Source organism: Lagenorhynchus albirostris, chromosome 5, assembly GCF_949774975.1.
Source record: "Lagenorhynchus albirostris chromosome 5, mLagAlb1.1, whole genome shotgun sequence".
In the NCBI taxonomy this organism is placed as follows: domain Eukaryota; kingdom Metazoa; phylum Chordata; class Mammalia; order Artiodactyla; family Delphinidae; genus Lagenorhynchus; species Lagenorhynchus albirostris.
The window spans coordinates 72,493,223-72,514,081 of NC_083099.1; the positions used below are offsets into that span (position 1 = coordinate 72,493,223).

A 20,859-nucleotide genomic window follows, 5' to 3' on the forward strand; every position below is an offset into this window, starting at 1 on the left:
AAACGCAGTGCTGTCTCCCTCCCTCAGGACCATGTTGTGCCCAACCCAGCAGGTTTAGCAACAGGACAGGCTGTACGTGGGGATGATGCTAAGCGACACAGGTACCTGGGTGGCAGGGGGCTGTGCCTGTGCCCCCTCTGTGTCCCCTGCATTTGTGCATTCAGGGTCCAACACACGACAGGTGCTTAGTCATTCACAGGGCTTCGACATGCATGGTAGCCTCCTGAGGGAGATGACTGGTTGCCTACCCCAAAGCTTCCCCTCCTCTCCTTATTAACTATTTTTAACAGGAACTCTGCTTTGGTTCTTCCTCCATCCTGCGGCTGCAACACAGATGTGATGACTAAAGCTCTAGCAGCCATTCTGGCCCATGAGGACAAGGGCCACCCTGTGGGGATGGGAAAACAGAGCTGGAGGGGCCTAGGACCCTGATGATGTCATGAAGCTCCTGGGCCAGCCCGGAACGCCTCCTACCTCTGGACTCCATTCAGATGAGAAAGCTCCATGTTGCTTAAGCTACCACTATGTGGGATTCCCATGGCATATTCTATCAAACTTAATGCAAAAGGAAGCCTTATGGAACACAAGTCTGGACCTAAGTTTTAGAAGGGTGAGATCCCACTGGACAGACAGAATGAGACAATAGATGGCTCGGAAGCAAAGCGAGCAAAGCTCCAGGAGAAGGGACAGCGTCTTCTGCAGCTTAGTGGGGAAAGGCTGGACAAGGAAGCTGCAGCCAACTGCTGTGGGGCCAGAATGTTGGAATGACCTGGATGACAGGGAGCCGGGAGCCAGGGGGTTCTGAGTGGTGTGATAAAAGCCCCATTTTAACAAGATGACAGCAGAGCCAGGAAAGCCTGAATGAAAGGCAAATGCTCCCTGAAGGTCTACTATGTGTCAGGCATTGTGCTCCCAGGGCAGGCTGCACAGGGGCAAGGATGCCTGAGCTGGGTCTGAAGGTGGGCAGGAAAGCATCAGGCCCTCCTGTATCCCTTTTACAGCAAGGACTTCCATGCCTGCTGCCACAGCCTCGTACAAATTCAGATTTCCAGGCCCCATCAGGAGATTCTGACCCACAGGCTGGGGCAGGGTCCATGAGTCTGTATTTTGAATAACTGTCCCCAGGAGATTCTGATGCAGTTAGTCCATAGACTTATTAAATGAGCTAGAAGCAGCTCCTATCCTGGTACCTCGAACATAACAGGTTTGGATGTTTATTAAATAAGTGAACAAATAATATATTTCCATACTGTTAGGAGATAACAAACCAGTGGATTTTGAAAGACTTTCAATAATAAGTCGAAACAAGATTTTTCTGTTTAAGTGAATAGCTTTTCAGCTAGTATTTAATTAACCAAAATGTAATCTAAAGTCACTAGTAATATTCTATGATCAATTTCTGCAACCATTTCGGCTCCACCATTTCTGTGGCACTTGAAAAGGGCCTGAGAAGAGACCTCTGAGTGTGAGCACGAGTCCTAGGCCGGCTCACTGCAGCCCTGCCCTGCATCCCGCACACCTGGCGGAGTCCCAGATCCCACCCTGAGGGAGGAAGAGCTTTCAGGCTGTCTCCAGACAGCCGGGTGGGCCAGGAGCTGCCTTCCTCTTCCCAAGGTGTTCTTACACACTTTAGGGCAACTCTCCCTGGAAGTGGACTGTTCTTTTACCTTGTCTTACAAGAGAGAAGTGCTCCTTAAAGGCGGAACATGGTACAAAGAGAAAAACATTGGCCTAGGACTTGAGTCTAGCCCCCAGCCTTGTAACTCCCCAAGTGGCCTTAGGCAAGTTTCCTCACCTGGGTTGCTATATGCTCTTGAAGATCCCTTCCAGCTGTGATGCAACTGGGGTGAGAATTTCTAGTGTCATTCTTCCTAATTAACACTGAAAAAATAATTCTCATATAAGATGCACTCCCGTTTGTAAGACATGATGCTCGCTGCTAAGAATACACTTAAGAGAGGTCAGGGTCCAAGCCCTTAAGGAGTTTACAGTCTAGCAAGGTAGACAAATAACTCATTCAATAATTACATAACGACAAGTGTGAGAAATGTTACTAAGGAAAAGTCCTTGGTGTGATGCGAATGTACAATGGGGGCTCAGGAAAGGTTTACCAAGGAAATAACATTTTGCTGAGACCTGAAAGCAGAGTACCAGTTAAGGAAGTGGGGGTGGGGTGGGAGGTACTCCAGGTAGAGGGAAAGGCATGTGTGAAGTGGTACCAGAAGACACATTCCAAACCTGAGGAAGAATTAAATGACAACTAAAATGAGGCAAACCTTTTAGGACTACATATTTAAAGAAAAAAATAAACAAAAAGAGCACCTTTTGTCACAAACAGAAAACAGATTCACAAAAAATCATTCAAAAGGAACAGGAGCAATTTTAGCTAGAACTGATAAAGCCTTATCTGAACACAGCCATCTGGCTGAAAGCCCCCAGACCCTCATTCCTCATGCCTCAGTAGGGGTGGTGTCAATTCCCTCAGGTCATCTGCAGCTGCCTCAGGCCTTGGGTGATGGCTAAGGCTGTCAGAACTGGGCCCAGCAGAGGGAAGGTGTCAAAGCATGAAACACAGACTCCAAGAAGGGAAGCTGGCCCTGAGACTGGACCTGCCCTGGACAAGTATTTCTGGTGCCCACTATGTGCCAGGCATAGGGGTGGGAGATAAGACGTCGTAGAGTCTACAGCACCAGGGAGGTACACGAGGAAGAGGAAGATGTGCCTTTTGAATGGGGGTTCCTTGGACGGCTCCAAGGAGGGGATGGTATCCAAAGATGGGCAAGACTCGGCGACGCACACAGAAAGGGTATCCTGACAGTGGAATGAAAGAAGCAGAGGCATGTAGGCTGGAAAGCACTGAGTTTGCAACAAGATACTGTGGCTGGAGCTCGAGAAGGGGACAGTAGAGCCCTAGCAATGGAGGAGATAGGCCTGAGTTGTGACCTCTGACTCAGGAAGTGAAGAGATGACGTGCCGGTCTTCAAGGCAGTGTCTGGAGAGCCGGTCAAATCCCAGCTCTGCCCAGACTGGCCCTATGATCAAGGGCCCTTGGTTTTCTCCCTTGGACTAGCACACTAAACATTAAAGTCCCAAGGACCACCTGGAACAGGTTGCCAGGCCCTACTTCCAGAGACTGCAATTAGGGCAAATGCGATGGGCCCCAGGCTGAAAAACCCCAGGTCAGACAGTGGGTGTCAAGGGCCTGGCCAGCCACAAGCTCCAGGACCTGGATTCTTGGCCTCCTGTACCATGGAATCCAGGCCCAGGTACCTCTCCCTGACTATGGTGGGTGTTCCAGATGGGCTCATTTGTTTTGGGCAGAGGACAGACTTTTGATGCTATGGGGGGAAGCTGGAAAGGAGAGCTGTGGAGGGCTGGGCACAGATTGTCCCCAAGTCTATGGACATTCCTGGGGGAAGGTGAAAACTAAGTAAAGAGTGGCCAAGGGCCCAGGAAGGAAGGAAGGAAGGACATTCTGGGTGAAAAGTATAGCTTATGTAAAGGCACATTCAGTACAGTTAAGATCTAAGGTGCACGTAGGGGGAGGACAAGAAGGTAGGCAGAAGAGGAGAGCCAGGGCCACAACACAGACAGCCTTACCAAGAAATTAGAACTTGATTCTGAAGACAACAATCAACAGACCCCTGAACCCTGCAGGATCCTGGCATCAGCTCCCCTTAGTCACTCATTGGGCACAAACACATGGAACACTACTCTTGCCTCACCGCCCGTCCCCCCACCATCAGGCTCCATCCTTTAAGATCACCTACTATTTCTAGCCCAAAATCAGACCTTGGATCCCCTCTGTGCAACTGTTAGGTCAAAACGAGGCAAGCAATTTAACTGAGACCATTAACTCTAAGTTAGGAATCCAATCTCTGACAAGCAGAGCCAGGAGGTGAAGCGAGATGATGGGGATGCAGGTGGGTCCAGCCTGGGACAAGGTGACTAGCTCTGCTCTCCCCAGATCTTATCTGTACCTCCTGGGAGGAACCCGGTGCTTCTCTAAATGGGTTCAGGACCCTTGAGGGCAGGGGAGAAGGGGGCACACAGAGGAGATGAGATGGTTCACACTGGCTGGGTTTGGGCTTGACTAGTTCCGACTGAAATACCTTAGAGAAATGAGCTATGAGAAATGTCACTGTAACCTGACAATTCAAGCGGCCGAAGACCCTGTCCAGCAGACTCTGCACCAGAAGCATATTGGTACGTTCAAATGACCTGCTCCATCCTCAAAAGTAAAAGACTGAGGCGCTTCCCTGGTGGCACAGTGGTTAAGAAGCCGCCTGCCAATGAAGGAGACACGGGTTCGAGCCCTGGTCCAGGAAGATCCCACATGCCGCGGAGCAACTAAGCCCGTGAGCCACAACTACTGAAGCCCGCGCACCTGGAGCCCGTGTTCCCAACAAGAGAAGCCACCACAATGAGAAGCCTGCGCACCACAAGGAAGAGTAGCCCCCGCTCGCCGCAACCAGAGAAAAGCCCGCGCGCAGCAACGAAGACCCATCGCAGCCAAAAATAAAATAAACAAAATAAATTTATTAAAAAAAAAAGTCAAAGACTGAGAAGAATAAAAAGAGGGGCAGGCTTTGAAGGCACTGACTGCTGAATCCTGTAACGCTAGCAAAGACGGGGAGTGTCAATTCTCAAGGAGGCCGCAGTTAAAGGGGGAGACGCGGTCAGGGTAGTCGGCTAACAACGAGGCTCCCGGACACGCCCCCGGACGACGCCTCCAGCGTGCTGTGAATGCACACTTCAGCCAGGGGGATCGGGTTGAGAGGGTAGGCTTCTACTGGCGTTGGCAGTGGGCAGCGCAACGAAGACACCTCCCTCCTGACCCCTGGAGCCTGGCCGGGCGCGCGCGCTCACCGAGCCACCCGCCCGGAACCTCCGGCTGAGGCCCCGCTCACCTTGCACTTGAAGCCGGCGGCGGGCGGTAGCAGCTCCCGCAGCAGGGCCTTGGCCACCTCGCGGCTGGTCTCCTCGCTCACGAAGTGCAGGTTAAGCACCTCGTGCGCCTCGAACTTAGCGAGGCGCAACAGGGAGCGGATCGCGACGCGGGCCTTGGCCTGCAGCGCGGCATTGTGTTCCGCCTTGGTGAACATCATCAGCAGGTGATAGTCCACCGGCCCGGCCCCGCCGCCCTCCAGGCTCTTGGCCTTAGCACCCGGGGCCGGCGCCACGGAGCCCTGCGCCAGCTCCGGCACCAGCGGCGAGGGCGCGGCGGGGGCTCCGGCGCGGGCCTCCTTCAGCCTCTTGGTGGCGCTGGAGAAGGTCTCCCGGCCGGAGCCGAGGTAGTAGAAGGCACAGACGGCAAGCGCCGCGGCCAGCAGCAGCGCGCAGTAGTGGGAGCGCACAGCGCCCAGACGCGCCATGGCCCGAGCGCATGGGGGCGCGCCTCGGAGGAGACCCATGCGCCACCCTCCCGCGGACAGGGCGGCCGGGGAGCCGCAGCGGAGAACAGTACCTCTACAGCTACTTAGTAGCCCCGGCGGCGGGCGGCAGCCATGACGGAGGCGGAGCCGCGCTGCCAATCCGCGGGCGCTGATGCGCCGAGAGGCGGGGCCAGGGCTGCCCGGCAGCCTCTGGGTCCTAGGCTCAGAAGGATTACATCGGGGATGTGCCGCGGGTCCGCAGGAGCCGCCCCAGAGTGGTCAGAGAAGCCGGTGAGGACTCGGGCATACAAGCCAGCTGGCTGTACCGTCCGTGAAAAATGGCCCTCTTAAGTGCCCAGCCCCAGACGCTAGAAACCGAAGCTAAGACTTCGGTAGCAAAAAGACTAAACTGGACTCACAAAGAAAATTTTTCTCTATATACCTTTTCCACCCTAATTTCTTGAAGGCTTTAAGTCCTCTCCCCGACTCCTTTCACACCTTGGAGACTATCTGGGGCTAAAGAATTTAAACTAGCAACTTCCTCCCTATTCTCGGTGAAGTAGGATTGACACCCGAGGTGTAAATGGCCTGCTCACCTCACTTGGCACCTCTGAGGCGGACCAGAGGCAATCTAAAGGATACTTTTTTTTTTTTTAACTTTAACACTTTAAAAGAGGCTTAATATGTACCCGGTAGTTTTGCAAATTCTTAACTGAAGCATAACTGAGGTCACTTGCCCCGGGTCACACAGTGGCAGGTTTGGCAATATAGCTGGACACTGCCAACTACATAAAAACCCATTAACTTGAGTCTTCTGAGGACCAATGACACACTACAGTGTTTACGTAAACATGTACAAGTGGTCTGCATGCTTGAAAGAGGTGCAGGTGAAAACGCAGGCACAAATGCAATCACAAATTCTCTCACCCGTTTACTGTGCCATGCCATTATTTCTCAAAGTGTGGTCCCCAGAACCACAATTCATCTCCTTTTTAACTCTTCTTCTTTTCAGTTGGAGCAACACTTCTCTGAAAAACCTTGGACCGCTAAAGAATGCTTAGCAACAAGTTCAATACATGCTACTCACCTTGGGGGGGGGGAACAATAGCAGAATTATCTCACTTTAGTAACACGTATTACTTTAGTTCATTTAATCCACACAGCTGTAAGAGGTAGAGGTATTATTTGCTTATTTGCACTTTACAATTGAGGAAATTGAGCTTTAGAGAAGTGAACTGCCCAAATCTAGTTGGCTAGTAAATAATGGATCCCCGCTCAAGCCATACCACTTCCAAAGCCCAAACTTCCTGCCAAGATTAGCACTGAAAGTGATAACTCAGACTCTGAGTTGTGTGTATTTTACCACAAGCTTCAGCAGATGACATTGTGGTTAAGAGAGCTGGATTTGGGCATGTGCGGGGGGAAGCAAGATGGCAGAGTAGGAAGACCCTGAGCACAGCTGCTCCCACAGGCACCAGAGAGCTGGATTTACAGCTAACTAGGAGTTGTTAGACTTCAAGGGAGGTAATCTCTCTGAGCTGCAATCATACCCCTATGTAACATGGGGCTAATATTAGTACTTATGCCTCATAGGGTTATGAGAGATAATAGATAAAAAGCAGTTAGAATAGTGTCTGACACTTAGTAAACAATAAATATAAACTATGCTAGAAACACCAAACTCTAAAACAAAGTCTAAATATCCAACAAGTACAAAATACAGTTTAGCAACCATAGCTTTTCTAGAGTGTTTACAAATTCTAAACCCCAAATATCCATTAAAACTTTATTACATGTACCACAGAATCTCCACCACTGTGTGCTACCATTGTATTATTACATTCTAATTATTGTTCATTAATAATGGGGAAATAATGCTGGAATTGTACCTTTTAGTCCACCCACCTCCACAATCAATAAGGTGGATTTTTCCTCTGCCATTTATTCTGGAATTTATTCAACAAATATACTTTTTCAGACCTTTATAAGATCACTACTCCTGGAATTTATGGATAACAAATGAAGAACAAGATAATTTAAATTTTACATAGGAAGTCAGTAGACACAGGAAAATACTCAAGAGACTGGTCTTTTCTCCAAGCTTCTTCATCCTCAATTCTTTGACCATAAAGAAAAATTAATGTGTTATGTGAATCAGCAGGATGACGGTAAAAGTTTATTGGAGGCTTGAGCTGGGATACAAGCAAGAAAGATCTGACTGAATATTTGTCTCGATTTGGAGAAGTTGTAGACTGCACAATGAAAACAGATCCAGTTGCTGGAAGATCAAGAGGATTTGGATTTGTGCATTTCAAAGATGCTGCTAGTGTTGATAAGGTTTTGAAACTGAAAGAACACAAGCTGGATGGCAAATTGATAGACCCTAATAGGGCCAAAGCTTGGGGAAGGAACCCCCCAAAAAGGTTTTTGTGGGTGGATTGAGCCCAGATACTTTGGAAGAACAAATTAAAGAATATTTTGGAGCCTTTGGAGAGATTGAAAATATTGAACTTCCCATGGATACAAAAACAAATGAAAGAAGAGGATTTTGTTTTATTACATATACAGACGGAGAGCCGGTAAAGAAATTGGTAGAAAGCAGATATCAAATTGGTTCTGGGAAGTGTGAAATCAAAGTTGCACAACCCAAAGAGGTATATAGGCAGCAACAGCAACAACAAAAAGGAGGAAGAGGTGCTGCAGCTGGTGGACGAGGAGGTACTAGGGGTCGTGGCCAAGGTCAGGGCCAAAACTGGAACCAAGGATTTAATAACTATTATGATCAAGGATATGGAAATTACAATAGTGCTTATGGTGGTGATCAAAACTATAGTGGCTATGGCAGCTATGGTTATACTGGGTATAACTATGGGAACTATGGATATGCACGGATATGCAGACTACAGTCTGCACTTATGGCAAGGCATCTCGAGGGGATGGCAATCACCAAAATAATTACCAGCCATATTAAAAAGGGACGTTGGAGAAAACAGGAAGAGATTGCTAAAGCAGCCCATCTTGCAAGGACAACATTGAAGTTTGGTCTTCTATTGATCTAAGATGATAATTTTGTAAAAGACTTTCTAGTGTACAAGACACAACTGTGTCCAACTGTATGTAGCCGCCAATAAGTTTTGTTTTTACTTTGTCTTTTGCTATCTGTGTTATGACTCGATGTGGATTTGTGTTTATACAAATTTTATTTGTATGATTTCATGTTAAACCTCTAATAAATGCGATTGTTTTTCTGAGTCAGGTACTAAATAGCTCTGTAAAAGTGTAATTTTAAATAAGTGATAATTAAGGTACAGTTTATTTTGTAGGGAGTGTTGGTCCATAGGGAGAAACTGTGGTCCTTTACGAATAGCCAGTTACAGTGTCTACTCTGTTCCCCGTATTTGTTAGATGTATTCTGTCTTCTAAGGCTTCATTTCCCTGTTAACTGAGGTTTCCACGTAACTTTAAGTAATGTTTTCTCTCTGTATATCTGGAGCCTTTGTCATGAAAGTTTCTGTGGCTTAGTTATAGTGTGTGATTAGTGGAAGCTTTCTAGTAGACCATAAGTCTTCTGGTTATATTTTGAAAAGTAGCTTTTTAATGGCACAAAGCATGCTGTTAGCTCCTTTTATGAATAGAAAATATTTTGCCTTGTTCTTGTCTCTGGGAAGGCATTTGTTATGACTTGCTGTATTCAGTGGTCTGCTGGAAAGAGCTTTGGCTAATCATAATAGCATAACTTTGTTTTCTTGATTAAAATGTCTAGATATACCCAGGGGAAAAAAACACTTGAACTGTGTTACAGGAGCTACAGTTTAAGAATATCAGATGTAGTTACATTTAACACAAGGGTTTTGGCAAATAGGTACGAAGTTATTAAAGTCTGAACAAAAGTTAGATTAAAATATTTGAAGTAGCGGCTGAGTAACTAAAGTAATTGTACACTATTCTGTTGGTATTATGTCACAGCAAGCACCAAACTGAACAAAATGTTTTCTGTTGGGACATTTTTAGGAAGCTATATTGGGTGTTAGCTGTTATGTGGTGTTGAGTTCTTAGAAAAAGTCATGGTAGTAAGTTTCATCATTTTTAGCGCAGTTAGTGCATGAGCTGGGTAGTTAACGCATATCCATATTCAGACATAAGGAATAGTGGGGAAAGGTATCCCTTAAATCTTATATAAATGCAAATCTAAGTGTGACCAACTCATGTCATTACAACAGATCTTCCTGGTGCATTAAAAACAGTTTTAGCTATAGATTTTGGAGGATGACCTGGGTAAATTCCAGTTTTGAATTTTACATTGTGTAGTTACTGAATTTAAGGTCTCTGTTTTTGTTTCTGTGGTTCCATGTTAGCCATTAGCATTGGCATACATGTTAACGTGTGGAATAGCTGACCTCACCTTCAACCAAGTGTAATTTTTTTTATGCTAATGAACCTGCCTTTTTTATCTGGTGCCTGCAACTTTCTTTGTTCCAATGATGTTTGTACTCGCTGGACAATCAAGTTATGCTTTCGGCCTTCTTTTGCTCCTGTTTTGCTCTTTGATCTTACACCTAGGCCAAGTACCAATGCTGACTATTGCAAAGGACTGTTTAATTCTTTCAACATGCAACCTTAGGGAACAGAAAGGAGATTTTCATTTTAAGTTATGTTGTCAGTCAGTAGATACAGTGTCTTTAGGGCAGTGAATCCTGTAAATTCAAATTTATGATTAGATGACAAGTTGACATTGAGATTGTCCTTTCCCTTATCAAAAATGAATAAAGTCTTTTTAAACAAAAAGAGAAAGTATGTAGTGTGTCAGATGTTATGCGCTATTTTCTCAGCTTAAAATAGATATATCTGGGTGTATAACAATATGACTAAATAGACAAGAACTTGGTCAGCAAGTGACCCTTCAGTTCTAACTTTAACTGTGGTCAAGTTCTCTGACTTCTAGCCAGGGGAGATGGTTTTTCCTGTTGTATGATTTCTACATCTGTAATGTAACGTAGAAATCTGATAGTTTAGCAGGCTTTTTTCTTTATTGACCACTACCCAATATTGTCAAAGATACAGAGAAAAAGACACTCCTCTACAGTAGATGGGGGTGTGTATATTGACACAACTTTCCTGGAGGGAACTCTGGCAATACTAAAATCTTTCTAAGAGAACTTTCAGTTCTCTCTCCTATCCAGATGAATGTTTCTTTCTGAGACAAGGGTCTCAAATTTTGATTGGCATTGGAAACCATGGGGAGCTTGGTAAAAACACAATGGCTCAGGCCCTATTATCTTCAATGAGCCTGGGCCTCTACGGTGATTCTTTTACAAGCCAAAGTTTGAAAAGTACTGCCCTAGCTCTTCACCGAGCCAACCGCTCTGGCTTCAGACCTTGGCTTAGATGTCACTGCCTTGAGGAATGGTCTCTAATCACCAACGCGTCCAGTGTCCAGAGGAGGCACCATCCTCAGGGATCCCATGAGGGCCACCTATGAACTGCCCAGTCCTATCTTTCTCCACTGCAAGAGGGCAAGAATTCAAGAGAACAGGTAGTGTGTGTGTGTTTTTTTTAACCATAATATCCCCAGTACCTAACACAGTGCCTGACTCATTGAATGAGCCTCAAAAATTTACCCACCCTTTGTGAACCAGCATTTTCACATCTAGGAACTCATCCTAAGGAAATAAGGAAGAATGTACTCAAATATTTAGCCATAAGGGTAATGAAGAACTAGGTTTATGATGACAAGATACTGAAATCAAATGTTCATCAGTAAAGTGAAACTAAAATAAAGATGCTGTCATTAAGAGTGATGTATTCAACAAACTATAAGGGAAATTTTTTAAAGTGATAAATAGAAGAACCTATAGAGACTCAAGAGATATATTAGCCAATTGCAATGAATGGAACTTACATGAATTCTGATTTGAAAAATCTGTTTTTAAAGAACACACCTAAGACATTGGGAAAATTTGAATATTGACTATATAGTTTCATATTTTAAGGAAGGTGATATGATTTTTTTAAAAGTCCTTTTTTCCCCCCTTTATGTTTTTAACCTTTTATTTTATATTGGAGGAGAGCTGATTAACAAATGTTGTCTTAGTTTCAGGTGTACAGCAAAGTGATTCAGTTATACATATACATGTATCTATTCTTTTTTGGATTCTTTTCCCATTTAGGTTGTTACCTAATATTGAGCAGTGTTCCCTGCAGTTACACAGTAGGTCCCTGCTGGTGATCTGTTTTAAATATAGCCGCGTGTACAAGTCACTCCCAAACTCCCTAACTAACGCCAACCCCCCACCACCCTTCCCCTCTGGTAACCCTAAGTTTGTTCTGTTTTCTGTTTTGTAAATAAGTTCATTTGTATCATTATTTTTAAGATTCTGCATAATAAGCGCTATCATACGATATTTAGAGACACACTCAACGATTTGTTGAAATGTCTGGCATTTGGTTTAAAAAAAATGAAGAGGAAAAATGGGTGGGAGTATAGATAAAACAATGTGAGCCATGAGCTAACAGCTACTGAAGTTATTGTCTCTACTTTTGTATATGTTTGAAAGTTTCCATAATAAAAACATTTAAAGAAATCCTTCCCAAAGTGATGCAGATTACTTAAGGACTTAGAAACTTGTTCCTCATTTATTAAGTGAAAGAAGCAGTTGGCAAATCAGTATGATCCCCTTGTATATAAATATAATACATACACCCAAAGGTCTAGAAGGGTATATACCAAAGAAGTAACAGCTTGCCCCGTACTTGGTAACTGTCAAATAGAACTTCCTAGGATGAATATGCTCTATTATCTGCCCTGTTCAAAACAGTAGTCACTGGGCACATGGCTAGTCAGCTCTTAAATGTGGCAATTCCACAGATGAACTGAACTCTTAATTTTGTCTTTTAATTAAATTTCAATAGCCACATGTAGCTAGTAGCTACCATCTACTAGCCACACATGAACATCACAGGCAGATGACGGAATTAGGATGGAATTCTTTTTACTTATCATTACTTAAACATTTTTCTACGATGAAAAAGCACTGTTTTGTAATAACGAAAAGTAGGCTGTTTTCATTGAAAACATTTACTGTCAGTTTGGATTCTCTTTGTCAAAGAACTATTACGAAAATGAAATGAAGTGGAATAAAGCAAATTACATAGAAAAGTTTTAAGTGTCTGCTTTCAACTAACTTTTAAAGGAAAGGCAAAAGCAGGCAATTCACTGCCAGGTCTGTTCCTTCAAGCCTCTATTCCTTCAATCTCATTTCATGCAAAAACATGTTGTTTGTTTGTTTACTAAAAGGATTGAGTGTAAATGTGTTGCCTAGATTAGAAACTTCAACAGATATCTCAATCATAATAGAAAAAAATTAGAGCTACAGCAAAAAAGGCCTTCTGTGGTTTTTAGCTAATGAACTGGGAGCCATACCGCTCTGTGATCAGGCAGAAGAAAATATTTAAAAGATCAAAATGGATTTCATGGTTGAAGCAATCAGCAAATAGGATCAATCTGGACCAGTGTGACAGCGTTGGAAAGGAATACAGGACCTTAAACATGACAGTTGTTAACAGGTATGTCTGCAATTGTAGTTCACAATAAAGTGGAAGTCTGAGCATAATAGAACTATGCCAGAGGTGAGATTTTTATTGACTTGACATAATTTCTTGGCATACAAAGAGTTTAATCAGGTATAATATTTACAATTCTTACATAATATACATTTTAGAATAACTATAAAGATAATGTACTTTGTTCCATTTACAGTGACATCCTACAGTAAAACTACATTCATGAATTAGATACAAATAAATCCTCTACATACTAATAAAAAGTAAATGGATTGTTGGTTATACATTCTTTAAAATATACCTTTTCACAGGTAGCAGGAAATATTACATGTAATAAGTCTTTATGACTGGAATGATCCAGAAATATCACAAAGCACGAGTAAACACATATAGAAAAGTAGCTCATCACTTCCAAAAGTTAACCTTTAGCCTTTGTGTAAAATAAATGGTGCCAACATTCTTTATAATGTAGCGAGCTTTCCCTGTTTAAAATGAACACCCAAAAGGTGGGAGGTGTGTTGAGGAAAAATAAGAAAATCTAGTACATAAGATAGTGAAAAGAGCAATGTAGAGAAAAGTTTACTTAATCAAAACCTTACTTCCCTCCCCCCATTACCTTATTTTAGTAGATAATTTATGTAAATAGAAAAAGATGCCCCCAAAATCATATTTATAGATGTCAGGATTTGGCCAAACTGAATCCATGCCCCTTTCAGTTGTCTTCGTTTAGAAGCATCAAGAAATTGATAAGCATATGTGAACGAGAATTGCCTTTACAACGTTTTGCCTTCATCAATGTTTGTTATTGCAAATATATACAATTCCCTACAATTTAACGTATTTAAACCCTAATCTAGTCCTTCAAAGTAATTTTATATCCAGGTTCTCCAGAATACTTGGAGTCTTCGTTATCAAAGCACAAGGAAAGCTGGCAGTCATTATCCAATTTTGCTGCTTTACAATGATTTCAAATCATTTCATGATATGAGTAAAGTGCCTCTGACTACTAGTCAGACAGGGGTTCTGGTGTCAGCTACGCCACCAACCAGCAAACCAGTGACCTGCTCTGTCAAACAAGAGGAGCAGCCCAGGATCAAAGAAGAGACACTGTTGGTGCTCTTAGATTAAGATCTCAGAAGTCCTACTGTGAGTAACGGCAAAGCACACTGTGAGCAGATGTGAGCAGCGGAACAGTACACCAAGGGATGCTGTTACAGTTTCACCTTGTTTCGTCCCACTCATTTTATTTGTGAGGAGCTCTGAATCCAGTAAGAGTAGTAAGTAACTAGTCAGTGCTCTTTCCACTATATCATGCAGGTCTGAAGTCATTCTGAACAGACAATTCTATAAAAATATAGCATTTTTCCAGCTCATGTCCATAGTTGAAAGTGCTATCAAACAGAAAAGTTAATTCCACAATGTAAGAGTGATATGGGAATGTCTTATTCAAAATGGATAGTAAATTTAATCTTAAATACAATTTGGTTTATCGTGACCCCACTTCACATGTGTAAAATTATATTTTTAAAATACTGCTTTAACACATCACAAACTTAAGCTGTCCAGACTGTGAAAGTATAAGTTTTTTTCAAAATGCACCCATGAAGAACCAAAGTAATATTCCAAATAAAATCTGTATGTTTTCCAAAGTAAACACCAAAGTTGATTAAAATCTACAAAGACCAGTATAAATTAGGTAAACAATGTAATATAGTGAATCCCTGGAAATTTCTGAATTTCTAAGGATTGTACCAAAGGTAATTTTTAAAACCTTAGAAATCTTAAACATGTAAGTGTTACAATGAAAAAATTGCAAATAACTATGCAATTACCTTTAGTCTAGTTCTAACATGAAACTGTATTTTATGAATTCCTCATAGTACTGCTATTCTTATTTTCAGATTACTCTAACTTTTAAGTTAATGAGTTAATGGAATAATGACAAGGAATCAGAAACTAATACCAGCAGATCAGTGAGGGAATGAAAACAAAGGACAGTCAAATTGATTTCTGAAGCCCAAGAGTATGACTAACGTTGTTTAAACTATAATTTATCATATGATACTGAATAATTCACAGCATAATGAAACTAAGATTTGTTACATACTACAGAAAGGCTATTAGTTGACACAGCTAATTCACCTTGGTTAAGAGCCAACCTACTCTATAACTACTTGTAACCATTAATTTACTTTAAAACCTTGCTGTTACTCCTGCATCATTTCTGCCAAATTTAATCCAAATTGGGTCTCCGCATATTCAAGAAGTCAAGCCACAGAAGTATATTTTTGTACGTACAGGCTCCCTGTACTGTTAAAGATTTCACTTTCTCTGAAGATATTCAGAACCATGATCTTTAGTGTACTTCAAATACATCTCTAACAATTAAATTTAAGTAGACACTAATTACTGCCACATTAACAACTCATGACTGAAGCCACAGGAGTTAAGAGTATGATCAAGAATTGCTTTTACAACCAGAGATCCCAGAAGTGATCTGAAGACCAAAGGTTGTATCCAAAAGGTAAACTGCCTAGGCTTCCTCAGATAAAGGTCAGATGAATTTCTAGGAGCAAAACAGGAATAGGCACTACAAAGGAAAAGTGAGGCACTCTTTTCTTTTTTTCTTTCTTCCTTTCTTTGTTTCTTTCTTTTCTCAACATATTTCCTTCTCCTTGAGATTTTCGGACAATTAATTTCAAAGTACACTAATAAAAATGCTACAAATCAGACTTTTGCAAAGCCCGGTGACCTGTGATTCTGAGGTGAAACAGGAAAGATTTAAGGTTCCTGGTATTGTTGCAATTAAAATACAAGGCTTTGGAAGTTAGCATTTCCTTAGAAATAATCCCTAAATATATTTGTATCCTTATCTAATACACAGCAATTATTACTAAATAAGCATTATATGCATGCAATTTGGCCAAACAAATATGGAACCTTTTCTGTGATATGAATTTATGTCAGTATAATTCCTGTTTAGACAGATTCTGATTTGATGTTCAGTCAACTTAGAAAACTCTACTTACTGGTGGGAAAATGTTAGAAAATTTATTATCTACCCAATGAAATATAATTTCTGTACTCATTTGGCAACTCAAGTTTAAAAACCTCTCATTTAGAAACTGAGTATCAATAATATTATTTACATGTAACTTGAAAAAGAAAGTTAAACTTAATTATGACAATATCAGAAAGAAACCATAAGGCAAATTACTTATTTTATACTCCTGACAAGATACGTCAATCAAAGATAGAATCAGACTAATCTGTAGCATATACCTGGAAAATTAGTATACCCATAATATTTTGGAATTCAAGGGTCTGTGATTCATGTAACCAAATACTAAAGCTATAGAGATGCTATAATTTAAAAGAATGTATACCGTGTACAACAAGTACACAGGAGATGTTAGAAGAATTAAAAAGCAATTTATTGCTGTATATTTTAGTATAAACTAAAAAAACTTGAGTCTTTTTTACTCCTTTTACAGAGATATTTTTCCTTTCACTAGGAGCAATAGCAAAATTGTATCTGGAAAAGGACACATTTCAAATATAAATTCTACATTATTTTATAAGTCAACTTTTCCTTTGATAGTTACAACTGATGAAAGCATAATTTTGCAACATTCAAGTAACTTTTGAAACACAGTTTTGTTACACCAATAAATTTGTCAAGGTTTTAGGAAATCAACTAAACAATGAAGAACTACAACTGCTATGAGATTCTTTTGGTAATTAAAAAAAAACTATTGTCAAGGGTTGTTTTTTTTTTCCTTCATAAAATGGAATAAATCTAAAGGACTGAGTTATGTCAATCTGTACAGCCACTGTATGTACGTTAAAGTACTGGACAATAACTGAGGAATATAACTGCATTTTTGAGCAAATGGGGGGGCATACATTCTCTAGTTCTAATAATTAAATTACATATTGTGTATATGACAGCTAGGCTACCAAGAAACAAACAAACAAACAGAAAAAAACTATTTCTGAATCACCAACATCAGGGAAGCTAAAGCAAAGACATATTCTCAAGTCAGGCAGGACATCAGGCTCCCACTCGATGCCGATATGCTTGATTGAACGATCCTGGGCACAGTGCACAGAAGAAAAAATTCAATGCTACCACCCACTGGGAAAAAAAGATTATTTTGTCTAAACTCTTAGCATCTTGTAACCTAGAGATGGCCTAAGTCTAGATTTAAATTTTAATCTATAAAAAATAGCCCTTTAAACAGGCTTTAAAAAAAATTTTAATAAAAGAAGTCTTAAAGTAGGTTCCTCTCCCAACTACTAGAGATCTATGTTTTGATTTATAAAAATATCAATGAATGGGTACCTTTTTCCCAAAAAACTCAATAGCTACTAAAAGTAAGTAAGTAGAATTAAAGAAGTAAAAATCTGTGAGCTTTCAAATGTATACTTTAGGGAGTCACCAGATTTACTATTTTCCCCTTCTTAAAAAAACTCAAAATTTCTGTGAATCTTGCTGGAAACGATTTAGTTTCTCTGGATTATTGGATGCCATTTGGGAGAAATCACGAAAAATATCCTGGTAAGTTTCATCACCTGCATGAAAGTAAAATGAGGAGACTTTTAAAATTTACACAATTGAAAGCATTAATAAACAACATTCATTTTTACGACTAGTAACTATTTTATAATTCATTACATTAAAATTTTGTTCAGATGAGCATTTTTGGAAGAAAAAAGACCAACTAAATATAAGTGCTGGAAAAGTATACAGTGGAAGAAAAAAAAAAAACTATACCTGAAAAAAGCACCTCAGATGCAGCCACAGAGGAAAGTTCAGAGTTAGAAAAGAGCAAAGATGCAAGTGTTTTAAAGCAATATAAAGAAATACATTTATTAACACATGAGAAATAAAAGTCATTCTAAATGAGGTAAATCACGTCATTCTAAATAAACAAAGCATTCTTTAAATAAATATTTCCCTTGATCAAGGCCAAAAGAAAAGACCAAAAACAAACACTAATGTTTCTGTTGGATGCAAGTTATTAGCAAGACAAAACTAATAACCATGTGGGAAAAAAAGCCTCATATTTTAATATTATCTTTTAATTAAAGGCATTTTAATTTAAATAGCATGTGAAAAAGTAAGTCTTTACTCAAACTTTAATTCTTAACTCAAACTAATGCACCTAATCCACTTTTTACTAGGCTTATAAAATAAAGCCTAGAAAATGACTTTAAAATCATTTCACATTTAGTCAGTTTTTCATTTAGTGTAGGTCATATGAGCAAGGATGCTATGACAAAAGGGGAATAAATATCAAAGACATCTGTTAAATTAGAGTAATACAAATGTTTATACACACAAATATGCTTGTAGAGAAGATTGTAGATACTGATATTATAGTGGATTGAATACTATTTTTCTTGCAATGAAAAACTAAATATATAACACACATAAAGGCTAACTCCTCAGACAAAAGATTTGTATAAAATGAAATCTTATTTTCAAGATGAATCATTCATCATGAATGCTTCCTGTTAAACATATTAGCTTTATGCAGAAGCTGGGCATAATTCTGTTTTCTGATTTAGAAAACAGAATTTAGACTGTCAAATACTGTTTTAGATGATTAGTGTTGGAACATGGTTTTATAATTATTCCCCATAAGATACCTTGCATCCATCTTATTATACACTCATTGCTACAGTTGTTGTTAATAGTGCAGTAAGTTTTGTCAGCTTTTAAAAAGTGAGATTTTTTTGAGGCAACAGATGTCATACCAAAAGCCAGAGAATTAGAAAAAATCTGGGGGAGGGGGATACAGATCTAGTAAAAGGTCTAATAGCATAAACCAAGATTTTCAATTAAAAAAAGTTAATGCATTTAATATTTAGTCAATGTAAAAAGCAAGTTATTAAAATCTCTATGTAGTTTTTCATTTAGCCCTGGAAATTTTCTCATGACCTGAATCAATCAATCTACTTTAAAAAGAAAAAATATGGTAAGAAGAGAATCTTAATAGGTTGGCTAAGAGTAACATCTAACTCATATTATTGTTACTAAAACAATAAAGGTTGATATGGTGGAACAATGGGTAAGACAATTCAATTACACCCATGTTTCATTTCATAAAAGTTTACCCCACATTAAAAGACAAACTACAATCTATTCCCATTATTAGCCACTCTAAAAGATATAAAATAAACTGAGAAGAGACAAACATTAAACATCACTTAACAAACCATATAAAATATTTAAACTTTTTTCTTATTCTTAGATGTTGAATTCAAATATTTAAAATATTTATTGTAAACAGTATAAATATTTTAAAAATACTATCTAAACTGGAGAGTCTGGAGTTTTACTTTCGAAGAAAGTGTAAAGTGCAGATTATAATACAAAAATACCACACTGATTTTACCATTCAACACCAGAAATAACTTAAAAGGCACACATTATACATTCAAGAAGAAATAGGAAGAAGTATCTAATAGATGCTAATGCCAAATAGTTTACAGATAGCACCAGGTGAGCAATCTTAAGTATTACAACAGTACAATGGCAATATATGGCTTCTACTATTAGCAATGCATATTTTGTATAACAGGTTGTGAGATTTTTTTTTCCTTTTTGTGGTTTCCCAGTTTTTGTTTTTAAAGTATCTACTACACAAGTACATTTTAGTAGAACCATTGTACCATGCAAAACAAATTATAAGATTTTTTTAATTCACTGAATTAAATGCTTCCTTGAAGGAAAGTGTTGGTGCTACACTACTCATTGGTTTCACTTACCGAATACATTTTAAAAGAGTTAATACAATACAAAAGGAAGTCTCACCTTCACACACATACACAAAACTTTTTGTTAACATTCAGTTTCTAACCAAATGTTAATTAAGGGACTTATCAATATAATACCTTTCTTAGGCCTCAAAATGTGTTGTCAAAAAGCAAACGTTACGATAACAATAGTGACTAAGATATTTAATATAGTTAACACAAATTGAACTTCAATATGATTCTTTAAATACAATTTTCATCATTTAGAATGTTTCCCACGGCAAATATAACTTGTCTACACTACAATACATAAACAATGACCCAGAATATGTTGCCCTGGAAAGTTCATATGAGTACATTTAACAGTCTATTATAAACAGTAAACAACTAACCACCCAATATTTGTAATACTAAGTTATATTCTTTAAATTACTTCATCACATTTTATTTCTCTTCAGAAAGTTAACTTTTCCATGTGCCTGGACAGTTCTGAGTTTTTTGAAATGTGGACTGCTATATTTCCACTGATAGCTTAAAACAGTTCTTGATTTTTGGTATTCAGAATAAGCACTGCAACAGCAGTGATGATCCAAGATTTTGCTAATTTTGCTCTCAAAATGTACTCCCCTCAAAGATATGACAGCTTGTGAGACCCTACTCCCAGGTGATCAGTGTATGATCCTGCCCCTTCTGGGCTGATTACAGCTTCCTTTTTGTAACTGATTAGATCAATGATCAATCTTCATCAGCAACATACTCACGTAACCAGTAGTGGTTCACTAAAGCAGTGATTTTCAACTGGCTGAGAAACTCTGCCAACAATCAAGAGGAGTCACAGAGCCAGAGACTGTGGGAACCACCAAACTGGTTTCCAACAATTGAGAGAACGGCGTGATGTTGCACCCACCCACCCAGTCCTATGAGTTGTGGGAACTGACAAAGAAGGATACATCTTCCCTTCAGGAAATGTGTGCTCTTAAGTCGCCTTGCAAAAAACAGGGAGTCTCAGGTCCATAGGGTTGTAGACAGAAAGTTCAAAAGTGGGGTTTCCTAGACATAGGTCCATCATTCCCAAAGATTATATCTGAGTCTTTTAACGGTAGGGCTCTTCATAATGAAAAAATTGAAAATACCCGCCTTTTAAAACTACCCAGAATTC

General features: G+C 40.0%; 2 protein-coding genes and 1 pseudogene across 3 annotated transcripts in view; 1 reads left to right on the forward strand and 2 right to left on the reverse strand.

Moving 5' to 3' along the window:
- XXYLT1 (xyloside xylosyltransferase 1) overlaps positions 1-5,501 on the reverse strand; it is a 190,368-nt gene extending 184,867 nt beyond the window's left edge. Inside the window, exon 1 of the mRNA XM_060150334.1 lies at positions 4,911-5,501. Coding sequence (XP_060006317.1) covers positions 4,911-5,414 — 504 coding nt within the window. The 5' untranslated portion in view covers positions 5,415-5,501. The remainder of the gene's footprint in view (positions 1-4,910) is intronic.
- A 1,999-nt stretch (positions 5,502-7,500) lies between these two features.
- LOC132520549 (heterogeneous nuclear ribonucleoprotein D-like) lies at positions 7,501-8,464 on the forward strand (annotated as a pseudogene).
- Positions 8,465-13,803: 5,339 nt separating this feature from the next.
- ACAP2 (ArfGAP with coiled-coil, ankyrin repeat and PH domains 2) overlaps positions 13,804-20,859 on the reverse strand; it is a 162,999-nt gene continuing 155,943 nt past the window's right edge. For both annotated transcript variants that reach the window (XM_060150341.1, XM_060150340.1), the window contains one exon: positions 13,804-17,510. In XM_060150341.1, the coding sequence (XP_060006324.1) occupies positions 17,410-17,510 (101 nt within the window). In that variant the 3' untranslated portion in view covers positions 13,804-17,409. The remainder of the gene's footprint in view (positions 17,511-20,859) is intronic.